The sequence below is a fragment of the Habropoda laboriosa genome, unplaced genomic scaffold, assembly GCF_001263275.1.
Source record: "Habropoda laboriosa isolate 0110345459 unplaced genomic scaffold, ASM126327v1 scaffold95, whole genome shotgun sequence".
Taxonomy (NCBI): domain Eukaryota; kingdom Metazoa; phylum Arthropoda; class Insecta; order Hymenoptera; family Apidae; genus Habropoda; species Habropoda laboriosa.
The window spans coordinates 134,871-151,924 of record NW_017100204.1 but is presented as its reverse complement, the minus strand read 5'-3'; the positions used below and the strand labels follow the sequence as shown (position 1 = coordinate 151,924).

The 17,054-nt window shown below is 41.0% G+C and overlaps 1 protein-coding gene across 1 annotated transcript in view; it reads left to right on the top strand.

Moving 5' to 3' along the window:
* The window catches only part of LOC108570580, a 79,741-nt gene that overhangs the window by 44,019 nt on the left and 18,668 nt on the right, over window positions 1–17,054 (top strand). The window contains exon 2 of the mRNA XM_017932461.1: window positions 6,075–6,167. Within this exon, the coding sequence (XP_017787950.1) occupies window positions 6,075–6,167 (93 nt within the window). The remainder of the gene's footprint in view (window positions 1–6,074; window positions 6,168–17,054) is intronic.

The following is a 17,054-nucleotide window of genomic DNA, read 5'->3' as shown; positions in this document are numbered from 1 at the left end:
TTACTCATTCTTTGCCGAATCAAATTGCGTAACAATCTCGTAGCGTCGTAGCGTAACGTAAAACGTTGTCAGTGTCGTGATGGGTCCTCCTCCCTCCTCGTCCTTCCTCCCCAGTCCCTTTGCCACCCCTTCCTTCCACTGTGTTTCTATACGTTCACCGGCGTCCCCATATTCCCCCACCAGACCTCTTCCGTGGCCCTGTTCGCCACTTCCCCTTTCCGCTCGCTCGAAAACCCGGCTCTCTCCCCTCCACCTCGCCCTTTTCCCCCTCTCCTCGCCGCTACAACTGACCCCGGGCCTCTCACCCACGCTGGGGCCCTCGTAGTAAAAATGGCTGCCCTGTGCACACTGTAGTAAACATCAGGGACGCATCCGCGAGCATTTTTACGACGTTACTTCTTGGATCTTCTTCTTTTGTTGATTTAGCGGCCTATTAGCGGGACCTACGACTCTGCTGGAATTTATTGCTCGGAATAGATGAAGGAAGAAAGATTGTTGGACAGTTGTACACGTTTAATATATTTTTATTCTTAAAGAAGGACGTAGTATACCCAAAAATTTGTTATACTAGGATTTATACGTTGACACAAAGATCTGTGTAAAATTGCAATGCAAAAATCAACGTGAGATTCGTCGATAAACTGTAGGATAAAAGAATCGTATAGACTTGGCCTGTGAGAAGCATTCAACAACGAACCAACCACTTCAGCTATCAATAGAGAGCCTCGACAATGTACCATGCGTACAAAAAGAATTTACCATTGCTCTCGTAATTCCTTAAACAAACCCCGACCTTTTTCGTGTATCCCAAAAACCCGCTCTCTTCGTCCGTGCAGGCGGAGGGAACAGAGAACGTTAAACGACACCCAATTCGCGAACAAAGATCCTCAGGTATAGCACAGGTCAGTCTGCGTCCCTGCAAAGTCCTCAGATCTCTGCGCGCAGAAACTTCGCCGTGCTATAGCGCAGTACTAAGTACAGTGGATTTCACGAATTCATGCTACACTAATACAAACGTGTGACAGTTGTACGTGAAATACTCATTTCTTCTTAATATTCTTCATTTCTACAAGCAGCTTCGTTGAACCAATTTCCAAAGAATCTCCATTTACCTGTTTTCGCTGTTCCTACTTTAAAAAAAGTAACTTTTCCTGAAAAATCCTTCATATCTTTAAATTTTAACGACTCGTACGTGTCGCCAGAACGAATCTATGAAACCCACTGTACTATAGCCAGCACGACGGTTACTGTAGCTCGAAGAGCGCGTTTGCCGGGTACCGCTTGCTTCCGAACCTGTCCGCAGGAGTCCCATGAGCGCTGCTGTCGGCGCGGAGCGGTCCCAGCCCTATCCGGGCATTGTTGCACCGACGCCCGGCTAAGAGAGTACTTGTTGGTTTGCGCGCAACCCTCGCGTGTCCGTCCAGTGTTCGCTCGTGTTAGCAATTAAAAACGCACCGGCCTGAATCATGTACAGTGCCACGAGTCCACCGAGGATCGATCGTAGATGATCTTAAGCAATCGTTATCGGTGGACGTTGAAAGGAGACGTCGCGCGACGCTGTGCTACGAGGGAAGAGAGCGATCGTACGTGATCTTCAAGAGTGACGAGGATGAAGCAGGAACAGCAGAGACCAAGGAGGCAGGCTCTCTTCCAGATCGCCAAGGTTCGACTTTTCTTCCACGTTCTCGTTCTTGATAAATCTGTACACCGTGTATACACCGGTGTGCAAGAGATTGCTTCTCTCTGGTGCGGTTCGATACGCTGGAATAACGCGTATACCGTTACATGCATCTCGATCTCGAGACTGTACCTGTTGATTCGACGTCTCTGGTCGTGCTCATTTCAATCATCCTGTTGATACGAACATTCGTTTTACTCGATCATCTGGGAATTTGTTGTTTGGGTGTGTTTAAACGGGTTGAGAGGAGTTTGAGGGTTTGGACGTGAGTTTAGGGTTGCAGTTGTGGTCACTTTTAGAGGTTTATTATGATTGGTTTTAGAGAGAGATGGACCTGGCAATATGTTCGAATGTATGATGTTGTATGTTTGTTGTACGTGTTTGAATTATGGTGAAGAAAGATTTTAAGGATCGGTATGAAAATCTTGTGGCGAACTGTTACGAAATTGTCGAGGGTTTCTAGTATCTACATTTTTCTATATTCGTGATACAGTGCTAATTGATCATTAGCATGCTTCGAGATAATGAGTTATGATAAAGTTTTAGAAACTTCCATTTATAGGCACGTGAAGCTTTCTCTATAAAGTCTCTCTCACAACCAGTCCCTCGAATTGAATCTTTCACAACGGGAAAATGACATACATTTTACCTCGCCTCTGACGAATTTATTTATTATTGAATAATCTACATGTTGCTCGTTGAAAACTTCACAAGCAACAATTTATAATATTTTCTAATAAAAATAAATGTCAAAACTTTTATTAAAAAAGATTATTCTACTGTCCCACTTATGGATCACAGTCGAACTCTTGTTTACGTAAGCTCAAACGATCATCGACATTACCCAAGCAAAAACCACCGATCCAAAAAATTAATTAGTAATTCTATGTTAATTAGTTGCATACTCGAATCTTGTAAACTTCCAAATTTCCATTTTCTCTCGTATATTCTTCTCTCACACGTTGTAAAGTGCGAAGAATGCTCGAAAATGCAGAGAACTGGGGAGTTGGCACACATTTAATTAGTCCCGCGGTTGGTGGCCGTTTCGAAAGGAACAGTCGAAAGGCGGGGTGGTCGATGTTCGTGCGGTTTATCGATAATAACAGCGGCGGCGAGCATAGAGCGCGGTTCATTAAGTCGCAAGAAACCTGCGAGTGGTGGTATATAACGCGGCGATCCATTTTCCTCTCGTTTTCCCGTCACCTTTCATCGGTGCGATTGTGAATGAACGCGTTTCTGGAGCAGCACGAGATCAAATGCGTTTCCGCGCCGCGACAGCTTTTCCATTTAGATGTTTTCACGATTACTCCACCGCAGCCAGTCGATCTTGTATGGAAATCGCGCGAAATTGTCGGTTACGTATGCAAATCAGATATGCTGGTGGGAAACCAACCACTTTCGTGATGAAATCGGTGTATTATAATACGCGTTCAACACCGTGTGAAGTTTCAAAGTTTTCGTAGCATTGAGGAGAGAGAGAGGGTCAAGGTAATCAGGTGAAAAAAATTACGTTGCACTGTTTGTCGTGATGAGCTTTTGCAATTATAGTTGGAACACTTGTTTGTTGGTTTGTCTTCGAGGTTTCGGAAAAATTGATCGCGTATTGCAACGATAGGTAAAATGGTCAATAATGAAACAAAGAAAGGTATATTATACGATGTAAATCATATTTTAAAAGTAATAATTTTCTTTGGAAAATAATACTGTGAGGATATTTAATGTAGATAATGTTTAGAGTTGAATTTTGTTGACGTATATTTTTCTGTTTACGTAGAAACGTGTGAATGTATTTGTGTTTTAATTTTGGGTTGGCCTTACATTCTGTGATTCTGAGTTACGGTACAATGTAATTTCGAGAAAGGTGTAACAAGGTTGAAACTGTTGGTGAAAGAATAAAACTTAAATACTGGTACGTTTCACGGAGAATATCTGAACGAATGGTTCGGAGTCATGCAACAATAATTAGGTATTTAGCACAGTCTGGAATTGTAAGGCGTAAATTGATGTAATTTCTATGAGATTTCTTTCTGAATGCTTTTATAACGAGTAGAAAAGTGCGTAATACTATTAAAACTGCCTTGGAGAACATTTTGAAGTTTGTTGATTTACTTGCGTAACATTTGGAAAAGGAAACGAAGTAGGTCATCTGTATTTTGATATAAAAAGGATTAAGAAACATTAGAGTTTGAAAAAGTTTGAAAATTCCAAATTTAAAAGTTTGAAACTTTGAAAATTGTTAAATTTAATATCCGACAAATTCAAGCTTGAAAGTTTGCAAATTGTTAAATTAAATATCTAACAATTTCAAGTTTACAAATTTTTCAATTTTACTTCCACTTCTATTGTCAAAAGCTCAAATGCACCTTTTATACTTTGTGCATCGAAGAAACAAGTGCTGGTAGTAATCCAGGTGTGCACTTGTCCTTTGAGTATTGTACTACGTCCTGACCAAAGAGCTATACTGATACGCTCCTGCTGGAAGAAGGACCTTGTTCACCTGTTAGATCCCACGAGTCTTTCAAAACACGTCCATTGAATGAAAACACTTTCCCGCGTATGTGTGCACGCCACTTCTCGATCTTTCTTTTTACCATAACGTTCGAAAAAAAAGGGAACACAGAAGATTTTACGAAGCATTCGATAAATTCGACAACTTGTGGACGGGACATTTAAAAACACAAAATTTCAAAGTACAACAAACCGAAAATAACATTTTTATTCTTAAATAAAATTTTTACAATATTAAAAATTTGTAATTATAAATAATTCTCTGTCAAACTTTTCCACAAATCATTTTAACACTCGCTATTTCCTATTTGCTGCGTTATCTCTAACGCAGTCACCTATAATCCTTCGAGAAAACAAGCAAGCCTGAAACCGGAAGTGCATTTTAGAAGACAAATTAATTCGCTCGGACTAATTAACGAATGAAGAGTATCGTCAGAAGCCGTTTAATTTGCCCTCGAGCGAATATTCGCAAAATGACTAGGAGCTTAGTTTCTTCCGCTTCTGAATCGAAGGAAAATACACGTCAGGACGTCGAAAAAATTAATTAGTATTTACAACGCACCAATTCTCCCCGTTTAATCAAGTCAACCGCTTCGAATCGAATTAACTTCCAATAAATTTCAAGCAGCGCGACCCACAAATGTGGCCAAAACCGTTCCACTCGTCTGTGTTGTTTTTTTTTTCCCGTTGTTTTTCTTTTTCCGCCAGAAATACACATTAGAGCTAATTAAATCGGATCCACGATAAAACGTGCTTTATTACGATCGCGAATTTTGCAATTAACTTAATTGCCTCTCGCGCAATTTCTTCGTGACGCTTTTCACTCGAGCCGATAAATTATCCAGGAAAACTATCCTTCGAAAACAACGTGCCGGTAGTATTTAACGGTGTAGTATATACAAACGGTAACAGAAGCATTTGCAATAATGCAAAAATAACAAAATGATGTAAAAATAACAAATGAGTTTCATAACTTGGCTGTTTTGGCTGCAACATCGGTGTGCGTGATTTTTAGGAATACACCGGATATTTAGCCGGTGCGAGGCCGGAAAGGCGAAAATAATGTTCCGCTATGCGACAGGACATGGCCGCGGAAATTGTGATTTACTTTCCCCCGGAATAATAATGCGCTCACTATACGCTTGGCTACTATCGTGCGTGGTTAGAGCTTTACCCCGTTCCACGCACCACGTTGTCGCATTTACATACTTCCTCATATTGCGTGCACACCCACGCCACCGTCAGTTTTTCACTCCCCACACGCGTACAGACTTTCCAGAGATTTATTGTTAATTAGCATACCCTGACGGTGATGTGTCGTTGCGACGATAAGACTGTGCGCACTGTCGAGTTTCGAAGGTGAAACTTGCCAGAGAGATTAAGTTTATTATTTTTTTCGAGGTGAAAGATTTGACGATTTTGCTCGATAGTACTTCACTGTGTGATAATAGTTAGTAGATTTTATCGTGTATTTTTATATTTCATATTTATTATTTTTGAAAAAAATTATTCCAAGGATATAAAGTGTACTATCTTGTGATTTTATAGGAACGATATCATAAATTCCGTATCGCGACATTTTTCTTGCAGCAACTTTTTATCAGTCTGACGTAAAATAGAAGAATACTGTAAACTTTAGCCGAGAACAGTAATTCTGTCAATTTACAACTCACCGTTTCAGAAACGGTTGTTTCGAAGAAAAATTTCCGGAAGTTCACTTCCCTCGTGAACTTCGGCGTACTCCCATGAATCTTCGAATTTCCAAAGTTTAAGCTTTGTTACAAGCCATTTTCCAGAAATTTACGATGTTTCGTCAGCGTCGTAAGTTCACGCCGCGGTGCTGACTTTTACGCTCCTGTAAAAATTCATTTTCTCCCGCGTGTTTCAGGTGTTATGGCACCTCGACATCTTCCGGCGAAGCTTCAGGGAGCTTTCTGGACACGCCTGCATGCGAGAATCCTGCATCTTCTGCGCCCTCAAGGTAAGCAAGATGAATCTTTCCCCGTGGAGAAAAAGGAAGATGAAAAAAGGGACGGGGAACCTTATTAAGAACCGACATCACACAGGACCTGGTTAAATGCGTTTCTCTCTTCAGACGAGAGAATCTAAGATACTTATTTACTAAGACACGCGAAGAAACGTGCAAATTGCCCGTGAAAGAAGAGTATATTCGTGAACGTTTGTTTGGTTGCACGTGTATTGAAACGAAGATGCGTTTCTGTGTTCGTAGAATTCACAGTGGAAATGTGTGGAATTTATTAAGGACTTAGCTTATTGTTTGATGACTGCAATTAGGCTTGTTATCTTAATACAAGTGTTAATTCAAAGTCGTTATGTTTTTTTATATTAAGATAAATGTATTTTTTAAGTGAGCCTTGTTTTTATTATCTGAACAATTTTTGGGCATTTTTTAGAATAGGATTTTGTGTGCTATTATCTAGTATATTTAATGAAACGTTCAGAATATTTGGAAGTTTTTAAAGAAAACAGTGGTTGTTATCAATATTTCAAAGTATAAAATAGGGAAATAATACGGAAAGACCGGAACTATAAATACTTTCACGATGCTCTAATGCAATCGGAAAAAGGCTACATACTAAGTAGAGCATGCAGTTTGAAGTATCGCTGAAAAAATGTACAAAAATATTACTAAATTGCCTTAACCTTTGCCTTACAACAGAAACTCAAACTCGTATCACAGATTCTATCAAGATGTGACAAAAACAGTTAAATTAGCAACAAAGATCAGCTTTCGTTTCAATTTACAAGACTGAAGACTACAAAGGTATGAAATAATTGACCAACATAAAAGAGGCACACTGTTCAAAGAACCGACACAAATCGCAGAAGATCGATCATCGCGAAATGATCAAAAACACTGCATCCATCGAGTGACTCTGGCACAGCGTTTCAATTTACAAGACTGAAGACTACAAAGGTATGAAATAATTGACCAACATAAAAGAGGCAAACTGTTCAAAGAACCGACACAAATCGCAGAAGATCGATCATCGCGAAATGATCAAAAACACTGCATCCATCGAGTGACTCTACGACGAAAGCCCTAGGCAGATCTGAGTTTCATTAAAAACCGCCTTGACATCTTTACGTATCGATGAGCTCCGATGGCTCGGCAACAAAAGCGGACAGCCTTGAGTGGTTTTCGCGTGCATACACGCGTCGGGGACTGTGTCGTCGCATCGAGTGATTTTGATCGTGCGATTCGACGAGTAGAGTCGCATCCGCGGCTCCCACGACGATAATGAAAACCCCGGGCGGAGAATGAAGAAGAGCGGGGTTGTACACTCCGCTCTCGAGATAAAAGCGTCTAGGCTGGAAGCTCTCGAGAGCTTAAGACGAATAAGGATTGCCTTACGGTTGCCGCGTAGCGTGTCCACTTCATGTTACCGCGCCAATCTCCCGTGGGTAATCTAATCTCAGGGAAAAGGAGTACCTTTCTGTTTTATTGTTGGATGGCTGACCGATGTTTGCCTTGTAAAATTTCTAGTGCCGTTAAACACGGCGCCTCTTTCAAGAAGTAATTGAACCGTTTCTCGGAGTAACTTTGAGAAATTTTCTCTAAGGGATGATTTTGTTGCGGCGAGTTAGGTTTTTATTTTATTTTGCAACGAATTTGTATTTTTAAAGTTGGACGAAACATTTCAGAAGCACTTTGTCTTTTTTACGTTTGGGTCACTTTGGATTTTCGAAATGGAGAGGTGTGATTTGCTAGGCTTATGTCATTTCGTGAGACACATTAAATCCGCTGAAACCAGTTTGTCCATTATGAAGTAGATATAAAGGTGAAATCATCGGACTACGTAGTTCTTTGTGAGACAACTTTTCGTTTTAGTTCGGTTTATTTTGACGGCTGATAGGAATAGGTATAATTATTTTTAAGTCATCTTTTATACTGTATTTTGTTTATTGAACATCCAGTAGCAATTAGTTCATAACTGTACAAATCTTTCTCTACGATATTAATATAATTGTAATAAGTAGTTGTCAAGTGATTTTTCAGTATCGATTGAATTTTCTTTCTATTACCTTTCTCTTCTTATCAATATTTCTTTCTTAAACAAAATTTTTTCTCATACTTGACATTGTTTTCTCCGATCAATTCGTATCATCGTAATGCACAAATGTCACCAAAAGATCTTTTCCCAATGGTTATGATAACGTAATAATTTCATGTCGACTCTAATAAACAAACGAAATCGTGATAAAGCATCAGAGTTACTACGTTATCGACAGATTTTCATCCACGTTTCCCGTCCAATCGAACTTCGATAGAGAGACAACGATCGTAACGGGCCCGCACACCTTTCTCCTCTAAGAAACACGTTCTCAGGTGTTCGGTGATTGGTCGAGGGAACGGAAAGTACCCCTCCACGTCGTTGCAGGTTCATTGTAGTAAATGTACAGCGAGTAGAACTTCGTGGAAGTATTTACTTACTCGTTGGATGCGTAGAACGACGGGGACGCGACGCATTCGAACGTTGGGACGAGAACACCCGGCGGAATACGCGTCGGTTCCTCCCAGGTGTTCTCACGGGTTAATTAGCAATCTCGAGAGTTAATTGCCGCAGGCAAAGGGTACAGTTTTCGAGACAAGTTCGCAGGAACATGGAGGCGAACCTCTTCGAACCAGAGAGAGTCAGTCGTCCTCCCCTCTTTCGCGTGTTTCTTTGTTACGAAATTTTCTGATTCCACCCGTGTGATTTTGAATTTAGCCTCCAGGATAACGCGGGAGGAAGCGAGGATTTGATATATCGTTCGTTGGTCCCTTCTCGGGATCCTTAAATAGGGGTTAGGCGACTTGATAGGAACGACTCGGGGGAACAGAAATAGACAGGTGGTTAATGATTAGTTTTTGAAAATGAGAAATAGATTTGATATTTCTTTGTTTGAAATTCTTGAAATTTTTGTGTAACTTGCAATTTACTTTAGCTTTAATGTGTGGCAATTGCACAAACCTCTGCAGTCTACTCATAAATCACATATTACAAATATTTTTAACTATGGCTAGAAGATATACGAGACGTGACAATTTCTAGGTCAGAAATTTCGAAAGAGCTCCGACACGTTTCGGTATGCAAGCGTCAAATTTGAAAGTTTCTTCTGGGAAGAGGAAGTATCTGCATACCAGACAAGGGGTACGTGTACCGTCGAAGAATCCGGCCTGAGATGACTCGTGGTGATTCACCAGAAACGCATTCGAAGGGTCGAAACACCTTCGGGGTTAAAGCGAAGCGAGGCGACCCTTTACCCAAGCGCCGTTTGCGGTGCTTCTTTGACTTTACGACTCCCACACCTCGCCGAGCTCTTCACCCCTTTCAAACGCAAAATGTTATCGTCGGGATAAACGATTCTTTAACGATATGAAATCACTGCTCGCGTACACGGTTCGTTTGCGCGAAACAATTTTCCGTCGTAATCATCTTACGGGAATATATCGTACAATACGTTTCGTTTTACGTGCTTTGAAATGTTTGAACTCTTCGTAGTAGAGTAACGTAGATTTTTAAATAAATTAACTTTGCTTTGATTTACGTTTAAAAACACTTTAGACATTTGTCGTCGTTTAGCAGCGTTTCCTTTTTACTCTCATCCGTTCTGTCGTAATAAAATATTAAGTCCAGAGTCTGGAAACTTTTGTTACACGCTGATTACTATTGTACAGAAATTGACGAGATAAATTTACTTCTGAAAATTGCGCAAAATTCATAATTTTACGTCCTTTTTCTATACATTCGCAATTTTTCAATTCCACATTCAACAGGTGTTTCGCGTGTTTACTTTCCAAGGGAATAATTCGATCCAAGTTCAGCCTCAAACGAGCTCTATCTCAAAAACTGTCGCCGTTTAAAAAAAATTCTAAATACTCTCGACGAATGTTAATCTCTGTCTGGAGTCTACCAGAGTAATACAACTGAAACGCATATCATTTTTATCAGGCAAGTGCAATCTCGTTGGACGTCGAGCGCGAACAACCATCGACCGCATTATCCTAATGAACTTTTATTATTACACGAGCACGAGTTGCCCGTTACGTCGATCCTATCGTCCAACAGATACACACTTAAGGGTCCTGTGCTCAATTTTTCGTACGCAGAATACAGTTAGCGAGTGGTCGTGGACATGGATAATGGCCGGTCATTTGGGCTATTAGTTCGTAAGTGTCGACTGGATGAACAGTTATATTCTCCGCTGGATCTGTGCACGTAACACTCTAAACCCACGGAATTTGTTCTCATTTTGCCCCCCAGTGCCAAGAGTACGATTTGCGGTGACGCTGCGGTTGCACCGGTTATGAACACCGTGTGCACCTTCGTTTCCGGACGTCTCGAATGGTTCTCTTGAACTTGCACCTTCTGACGGCACATAAAATCCTCCCATTGTGCCGGGAAGCCTAATCGTTATTCGTCGTTACTTTCGTTTTTGTAGCACGCCGTGATGTTACCACCGCCGGCATACTTTTCACGGTGCACGATCAAGTAATCCTTTGATTTTTTCGTGCTGTGAGAAGATTGACGGTTCTTGACCACGTTTTTAAAGGGAAATGGTAAAATTTGTTGTCGTTATTGTTTCGGTGTGAAAATGACATTTTGATGCTCCATCGAGTTTCTGAGATTCGATGGAAAATTAAGAGTGAGATATGAATTTAGCGAATATTATTAATATCCATCGAAGTCAAATTAAAATAGTATCGTTAATGGCTGATAATATGGAATATATCCGGAATTTGATTAATCATGCGCGAAGTAACATAAAATAATCTATGGTACGAGGAAAATTAGATTATGAAATCGTATAAAGACATTGATATCTGGTTTTTGTTATCGTTTATTAATTTCCTGTTTTATATTGATCTGATAATTAATTTCCTCCATTACGTCATAAAACGTGCTCGTAGGTGTCGTATCATTTTCCGTATACGAGTTTGCCCGCTCCAATATTCTAGCCAGGTACTTCACAATAGAAGACTCCTTATCTAGTGCCATTCACTTCTCGCTATTATTTAATAATCGCAAGTCGTGGGCCGTTTACAAGCGTAACTCAAGTAGTCACTGAAAACGCGTAGGTTTTGTAGTATTTCCTTCTTCCTAAATAAAAGGGTATACTAAACGATGTGTCCGCACGAAACCGTCTGTTGCATGAATATTTAAATGGAAACGATCCATCCTACGCCTCGAGCATCGAGGTTCAACATGGACATAAGCTCACCGGAAACTATGCACGTATTTATCTGTTTTTGGAAATTTTCTTGGTGATCGATTCACGAAAAATTTTCACGTTTTGTTCATTTTTAAAATTCAGTGTTGATTTTGGGGTTTAGTATAGAAGTCTTTGTTCGGAAATTTCTTTTCCGATACTTGGAAATTGATTAACGTGACATTTGGTGTTTAATTTTAGATATGTGTGTTTTGAAACTTTGAAAGATTTTAGTAAGTGTGGGTCATTGTCTTACCATTCAAGGTTTGAGGCATTTTATGTATGCTCACTCACTGTTCCAAGAAACCTACCTAAGACGGGAACTAAAATTTTGCGGAAGTTCCTCTTTCATCAATGAGTTCTATTAACTTGTACAGGTTCTCGCGCGAACTGGATTTAATATTTAAAACTTGTAAATTTCGAAAATTTGAATACTTGGAAGTTTGAATATTTGGAAGTTTGAACATTTGGAAGATTGAAAATTTGAAAGATTGAAAATTCGAAAGTTCGAAACTTGGAAACTTGGAAATCTCAAGCCCGATAATTCACTGTTTCGTGAACCCCCCGAATGGTCGATCGGTCGTAGAATAACATCACCATGGTGAAACACGATTCGACCAGGTATATTCAAGCGTAGCTGCGGCCGCTTTTTCCGTCCTCGATGGTTTTTCGTGTCGTGGCTCGCGCAGGCCTCGGTTACCTCTTTTATGTGTTGGTGACACAGGACCCAGTCGTATCTCGTACACTCAGGTCCTGGGATATGTAGAACTGGCTTTGCCCCGGTGCTGGCTGCTCGTAGTACGGGCCTCTCGTATTCTCGTACGATTCACGTACACCTTCATGACCACACAGAACCGTTCCTCGTGACTGGCGTAGTTCTACGAGAGGAGCGGTGTGGACCTCAGGGACGTAAAGAGTAATTTCAACGCATGGTCGAGGCGGAGGCTGTGTGTTCTTTCCCCGTGCAGCAAATTGCTGATCCAACCGTGGAAGCCGTTTCCTTTTTCGCATCGTGCCTCGACCATAATGGTTATCTGGAGCTAAGTGCGATATAAAATTTGCATAAATGTTAAAGTTGGTAAAAGTTAAACACTGTTCTATTCTCTTCGAACATACAGCGATTTTAGATTGCATACCTTAGAATTGTATCCCGTTGTTTCTTGTGTTAGAAGAGTTATTAGGTTTGTTTTACATCTGCAATACGGCAGTCTGTGGTTGTAAAGTAACGATTCTACTACACTCTTTTAATTGAAATTCTTAGCTATTACGATAGTTTTGTAACAGTTCGAATTTTTTTCTTCTTATTAAGAGTAAAAGGATTAAAGGGCTCTTCGAGATTTCTCGATATTCAAGTCTCATAAATACTAGTGGAAATGGTTGCTTCAAGGATCTGTTGGGAGGATGTTTAATTGCTCCGTAGCTTGAGCTATTTGCTCTTTGCACGTGTAAAGTATGCGTGACAGATAAGGAATTGTGTCAGCGTATTTTATGTGCGTTGATAAGACCGCCTCGTTGATTAGAACTTTCTCCGGTGATGCAATTCTCAGGTATAGTAAAGTATAAGTTAACTGTATCATGCATTTGCAAAGAGTTCCCTGTTTCATTTCCTCTGTGAAAAAAGAAACATTAGATCCTCGATAATCTCTCTCTCCCTCTCGCCTCTTAGCTGTATTTATTTCCCACAATAAAATTTGAATTAATTACATTTTCTATCCGGCTGAGAATTGCAAATGCGTAAAAGGTGCATTATTCAGCCGGTGTTTCGCCGCAATCGCTTATCCGCGTTTCGTAAAGTCCGCTCAACTCTGTCTTACGTTTTAGAACTCATCCCCTAATTCAACGTTTCAAACAACACCTGCTCCAAAACTCCCCTTTTCAAACACACTTTCTGCCTCCGGAGGATCGTTTAACGCGAATCATCGTTATGGACACAGGTTGCTGTAAAAACTTGCGTGTGTGTGTGTGTGTGTGTGTGTGTGTGTTCAAAGGATCCGACATTGTACACATGTCTATATTTACCGTAAAAAATTTGTTCTTCGAAAAAGAAGGTCGATTAACATTTTCGAAAGTCTGTTAAATATTAAGTCACCCTGTTAGTTCCTGTCGAATCTATAGATTTCAAAAAAATCTAATTCTTCCCACTTTTTTTGGTACAGCCGTTATACCGTCGCTATAAAACTTCTTCGGCTCTTCGTTCAAATATTTTTCACTTTCTGCACGAATTTATACGATGACTAAATAAAAAGACAAATTGGAAAAAATACCGATTTATGGAAATCCGGTGAAATTTTTATTACAAATAATAACTTTTATTTTATAAAAAGATGTTTCCTTTCCTCGAGAGATCACAAATCGACACTCAACAGTAACAAAATTTTCCTTCAACCTCCACAACTCCGAGTCTCGAAGAATTACCATAACAATCTGCCTACTCGAAACTCCGAACTAAACAGAAACCAGAATATTTCTCCACGCATCGAACGAAATTTCCAAATTATCAAAGAAACTCTCTCTTTCGAGAGAGAAGGATGAAATCTGTAAGAAAAGAGGTCGCTCGTAAAAGGAGCCTGATGAATACAGCCCTGGCTGGGCCCGCGATCGGCCAGGTTGGTGAACGTAGGACAGCTAACCAGGTGACGTCATTGGCTTCTCGGATCTATGGAGGGCCCAATGTGGCGGTAGGGGAAAGAAGGGGCCAGCGTGGCGAGAAAGAAGAGGAAGAGAGACGGAACGAAGGGTGGGGGTTGTTCTCCAGCACAGCGCGAGTCGTTGCTTTCAGGTACGAGTGCACGGTGCCGCGTGCAGGTAGTCTCGTGTTCGTTCTCCACGTTCTTCGACGCGATCGAACCTTTACGCTTCGTTCCAAACGATTTCCCGATCTTCACGATCAACCCTCGTGTTATCGAACAATCTGTACACGCGAACGATCGAAGGAAACAGGGTTGGAAGGTATTAAACTTCGATCGCGAGTTTGATGGAGCCAATGTGGAGCGTCGATGAAGTTCACAGTGGCTTCCATAACGCTGCGGACTTGGCAGGTCGTTCAGGAAACAGGAAAGTGGATTTTTCCAGCAGTGGGAACTCTGTTTACGAAGCACCATGAAGGAACGGGTTACTGTTGATTGTGGTTTGACCATGTCCACGTGAGCTGACTTGGCTTCAACTCGACGGGGGCAGTGTGCGCGTGTGTGTTTCTTTTTTTCCTGTGGCTAGAAGAGAGTGAAGGAAAGTAGGAGATCTCCTAGTAGCTGAGCTTGCTTGATGGCTGTCGAGTATAACTGGTTTCGAGTTGTTTGGAGCGAGATTGGTAGTGGTAGAGTGAATAGACAGGAAAATCAAGACGTTAACTTTGCGGGTGCTCGTTTTAGAAGACTGATTTCTGTACTTTGTTTCAACTATAGCGGAGAAGTGGATGTGTAACGTATGAAGAACAATCTGTATCTGTTTTTGTCAGATGCGGTACATATACATACGTATTCTTCGAAAGATACGTAGAATGAAATATCGAGAGGACGAATTGCTCGAAGGATTTATCAATTCTCTGTTGACGATCCCGTTTTATTACGGAGAATTTTAAGGAAACCGTGTCACCCGTGGAGCACGTGGCACTCTCAAGTGGAACGAACTTGCCGAGGGAGAGATGCAACGAGTCGTTAACACCGGAAGAAAGGCTTCGGTGTTATTCAGGAAGACTATCTCCCAGCACTTCCTGACAATCGCCGATCTGCGATACGATACGTCTGATATGGAAAAAAAATTGTGAAACAACGACAAAACTTGGAAATACAATTTTCCACGGAGAAATGATTATTCGTGTCGGTGGTATCGAAGTCACGGAATATTTATCAGCGTTCACGAGCAGCAACGATACAGAGCCGCGCGCACACGGCATTTATTCAGAGTCTAAAAGACCACTGGCTCGTAGATCGAAGAGGTGACTTCACTTGCCAAACGAGTTTTATGTTTTTAATCGAGTCTACGACTCGTCTGGCAACGGGTTCTCCCCTGGTACATCCGGCATGCAATTGCTGGATACGAATCCTCCTTCGGTATTCGCGGAGGATCATCTGTTGGTGTTCCTTTCAGGACGTGACCACCTGTTTCCCGTGCGTCCACGAGCTTCTTTCTTGCTTTTCCTTCCGTGAAAGCTGCTAGTCTTGCGTCACTGTACAACGTTGCGGATTATTCGATCGAGTAATTGAAAGTGTGTTCACGGATTAATTTGCCTGTGAACGCTGTTGCAAGTCGATCTGACCTGTAGAATATCGAGGACATTTCGAATGGGTGTAATTACCGAGATCATTTCTCGAAGAAAAATCATATCGTTTCGAGTAAATATTGGAAGAACGGTGTAAAGTAAATAGAAGTAATTACAAGGCGTTATCAGCGGTGGAAAAAAAAGAAAAAAGGTTGATCGATGAGAAGTACAAAAGGCAAAAGGGCCGTGGCAAGTGCAGCGAGTAGATTAAACGAGGACTAACGAATCGGTGTGTGTGTGTGTGTAGACACGACAAACAGAACTATCAGCCTGCAGGAGGATCAGAGAGAGGAGTACGGTGGAGTGAGAATTTGTATTTGCTCGGGACCAGCCGGAGAGACATGTCGCACGCCTCGAACTCCGCTCTTATCTCGATTTCCAAACGCGATCTCGCGTTGGGCGTGTTTCCACGGTTATATGCTCTTTCGTGCTTCGTGAACTTTGAGGAAATTTTGCTGACAGTGGAGAAGAATTCTTGAGGAATATTGTTCAGTGTTACTTTTCTTTTAAGAACAATTTTTGTTGGTGGAAATCATGAGACTACGAAATTGTGTCTTCTAGATCTTCGTAGATCATTTCCAGTGAAGTTGTTTCCTTAGTATTTTTCTGTTTAAATAAAATAGAGAAGAAGACTTTGAATTATTTTTAAGTAGCTTAAAATGAGACAAAGACGATCGTGTTTTATTTTGTGGATTAGACATTGCAGGAAACATTTTTAATTAAATCTAGTGAAGTTGTTCGTTGTTCAGTTGAGAATGGAACGAATAGATCGAGAATGATTTCGAAAGGTGACGTTAAGATGAAACGAGCGCGTTCGTAGCGAGTTTCTGCGGTGTAGAGACGTTGCGGAAGAAAATGTTGAAGTGGATAAAAGTTCGTCAGGACGCGTCGGTGACGCCGACGCCGCTCAGTCACGAGAAGAAGGACGAGGTGGTGGCAAAGGTCGAAGTTGAAGAAGCGACGAGAGAAGAGGAGGAAGATAGCGGCATGGAAAGGGAGGACACTCCGTCCAACATCGAGTTGAGCGATCTACGAAAAGTATGATCTAACGTCTAATCGATAATTAAATACACTAATTTTTCTATAGATTCTTATCTTAAATTTGAAAAGTCAAATTTCACATCTTAATTTTTCAAAGAGAAAAATATTTCGAAATTTCTGCTTGTTTTTTTATGGTCGTGTCTTGGTCTTGGTTGTTTTATGGTCTTGGGAATAATGTCACGGTGATCTAGGTGTCTTTTTTTTAAATTTTCTTTAAAGCAGCTAATGCGGGTGTCTTTTTTCCCTAAAACGCCGATGACGTCCTTCAAAACGCATTAAGGTTGACGAGATAAGAATTAGTGGCACTGTACGCGAAAGTACTTGAAGCAATACACATGGCCCCTCTTTAAAATG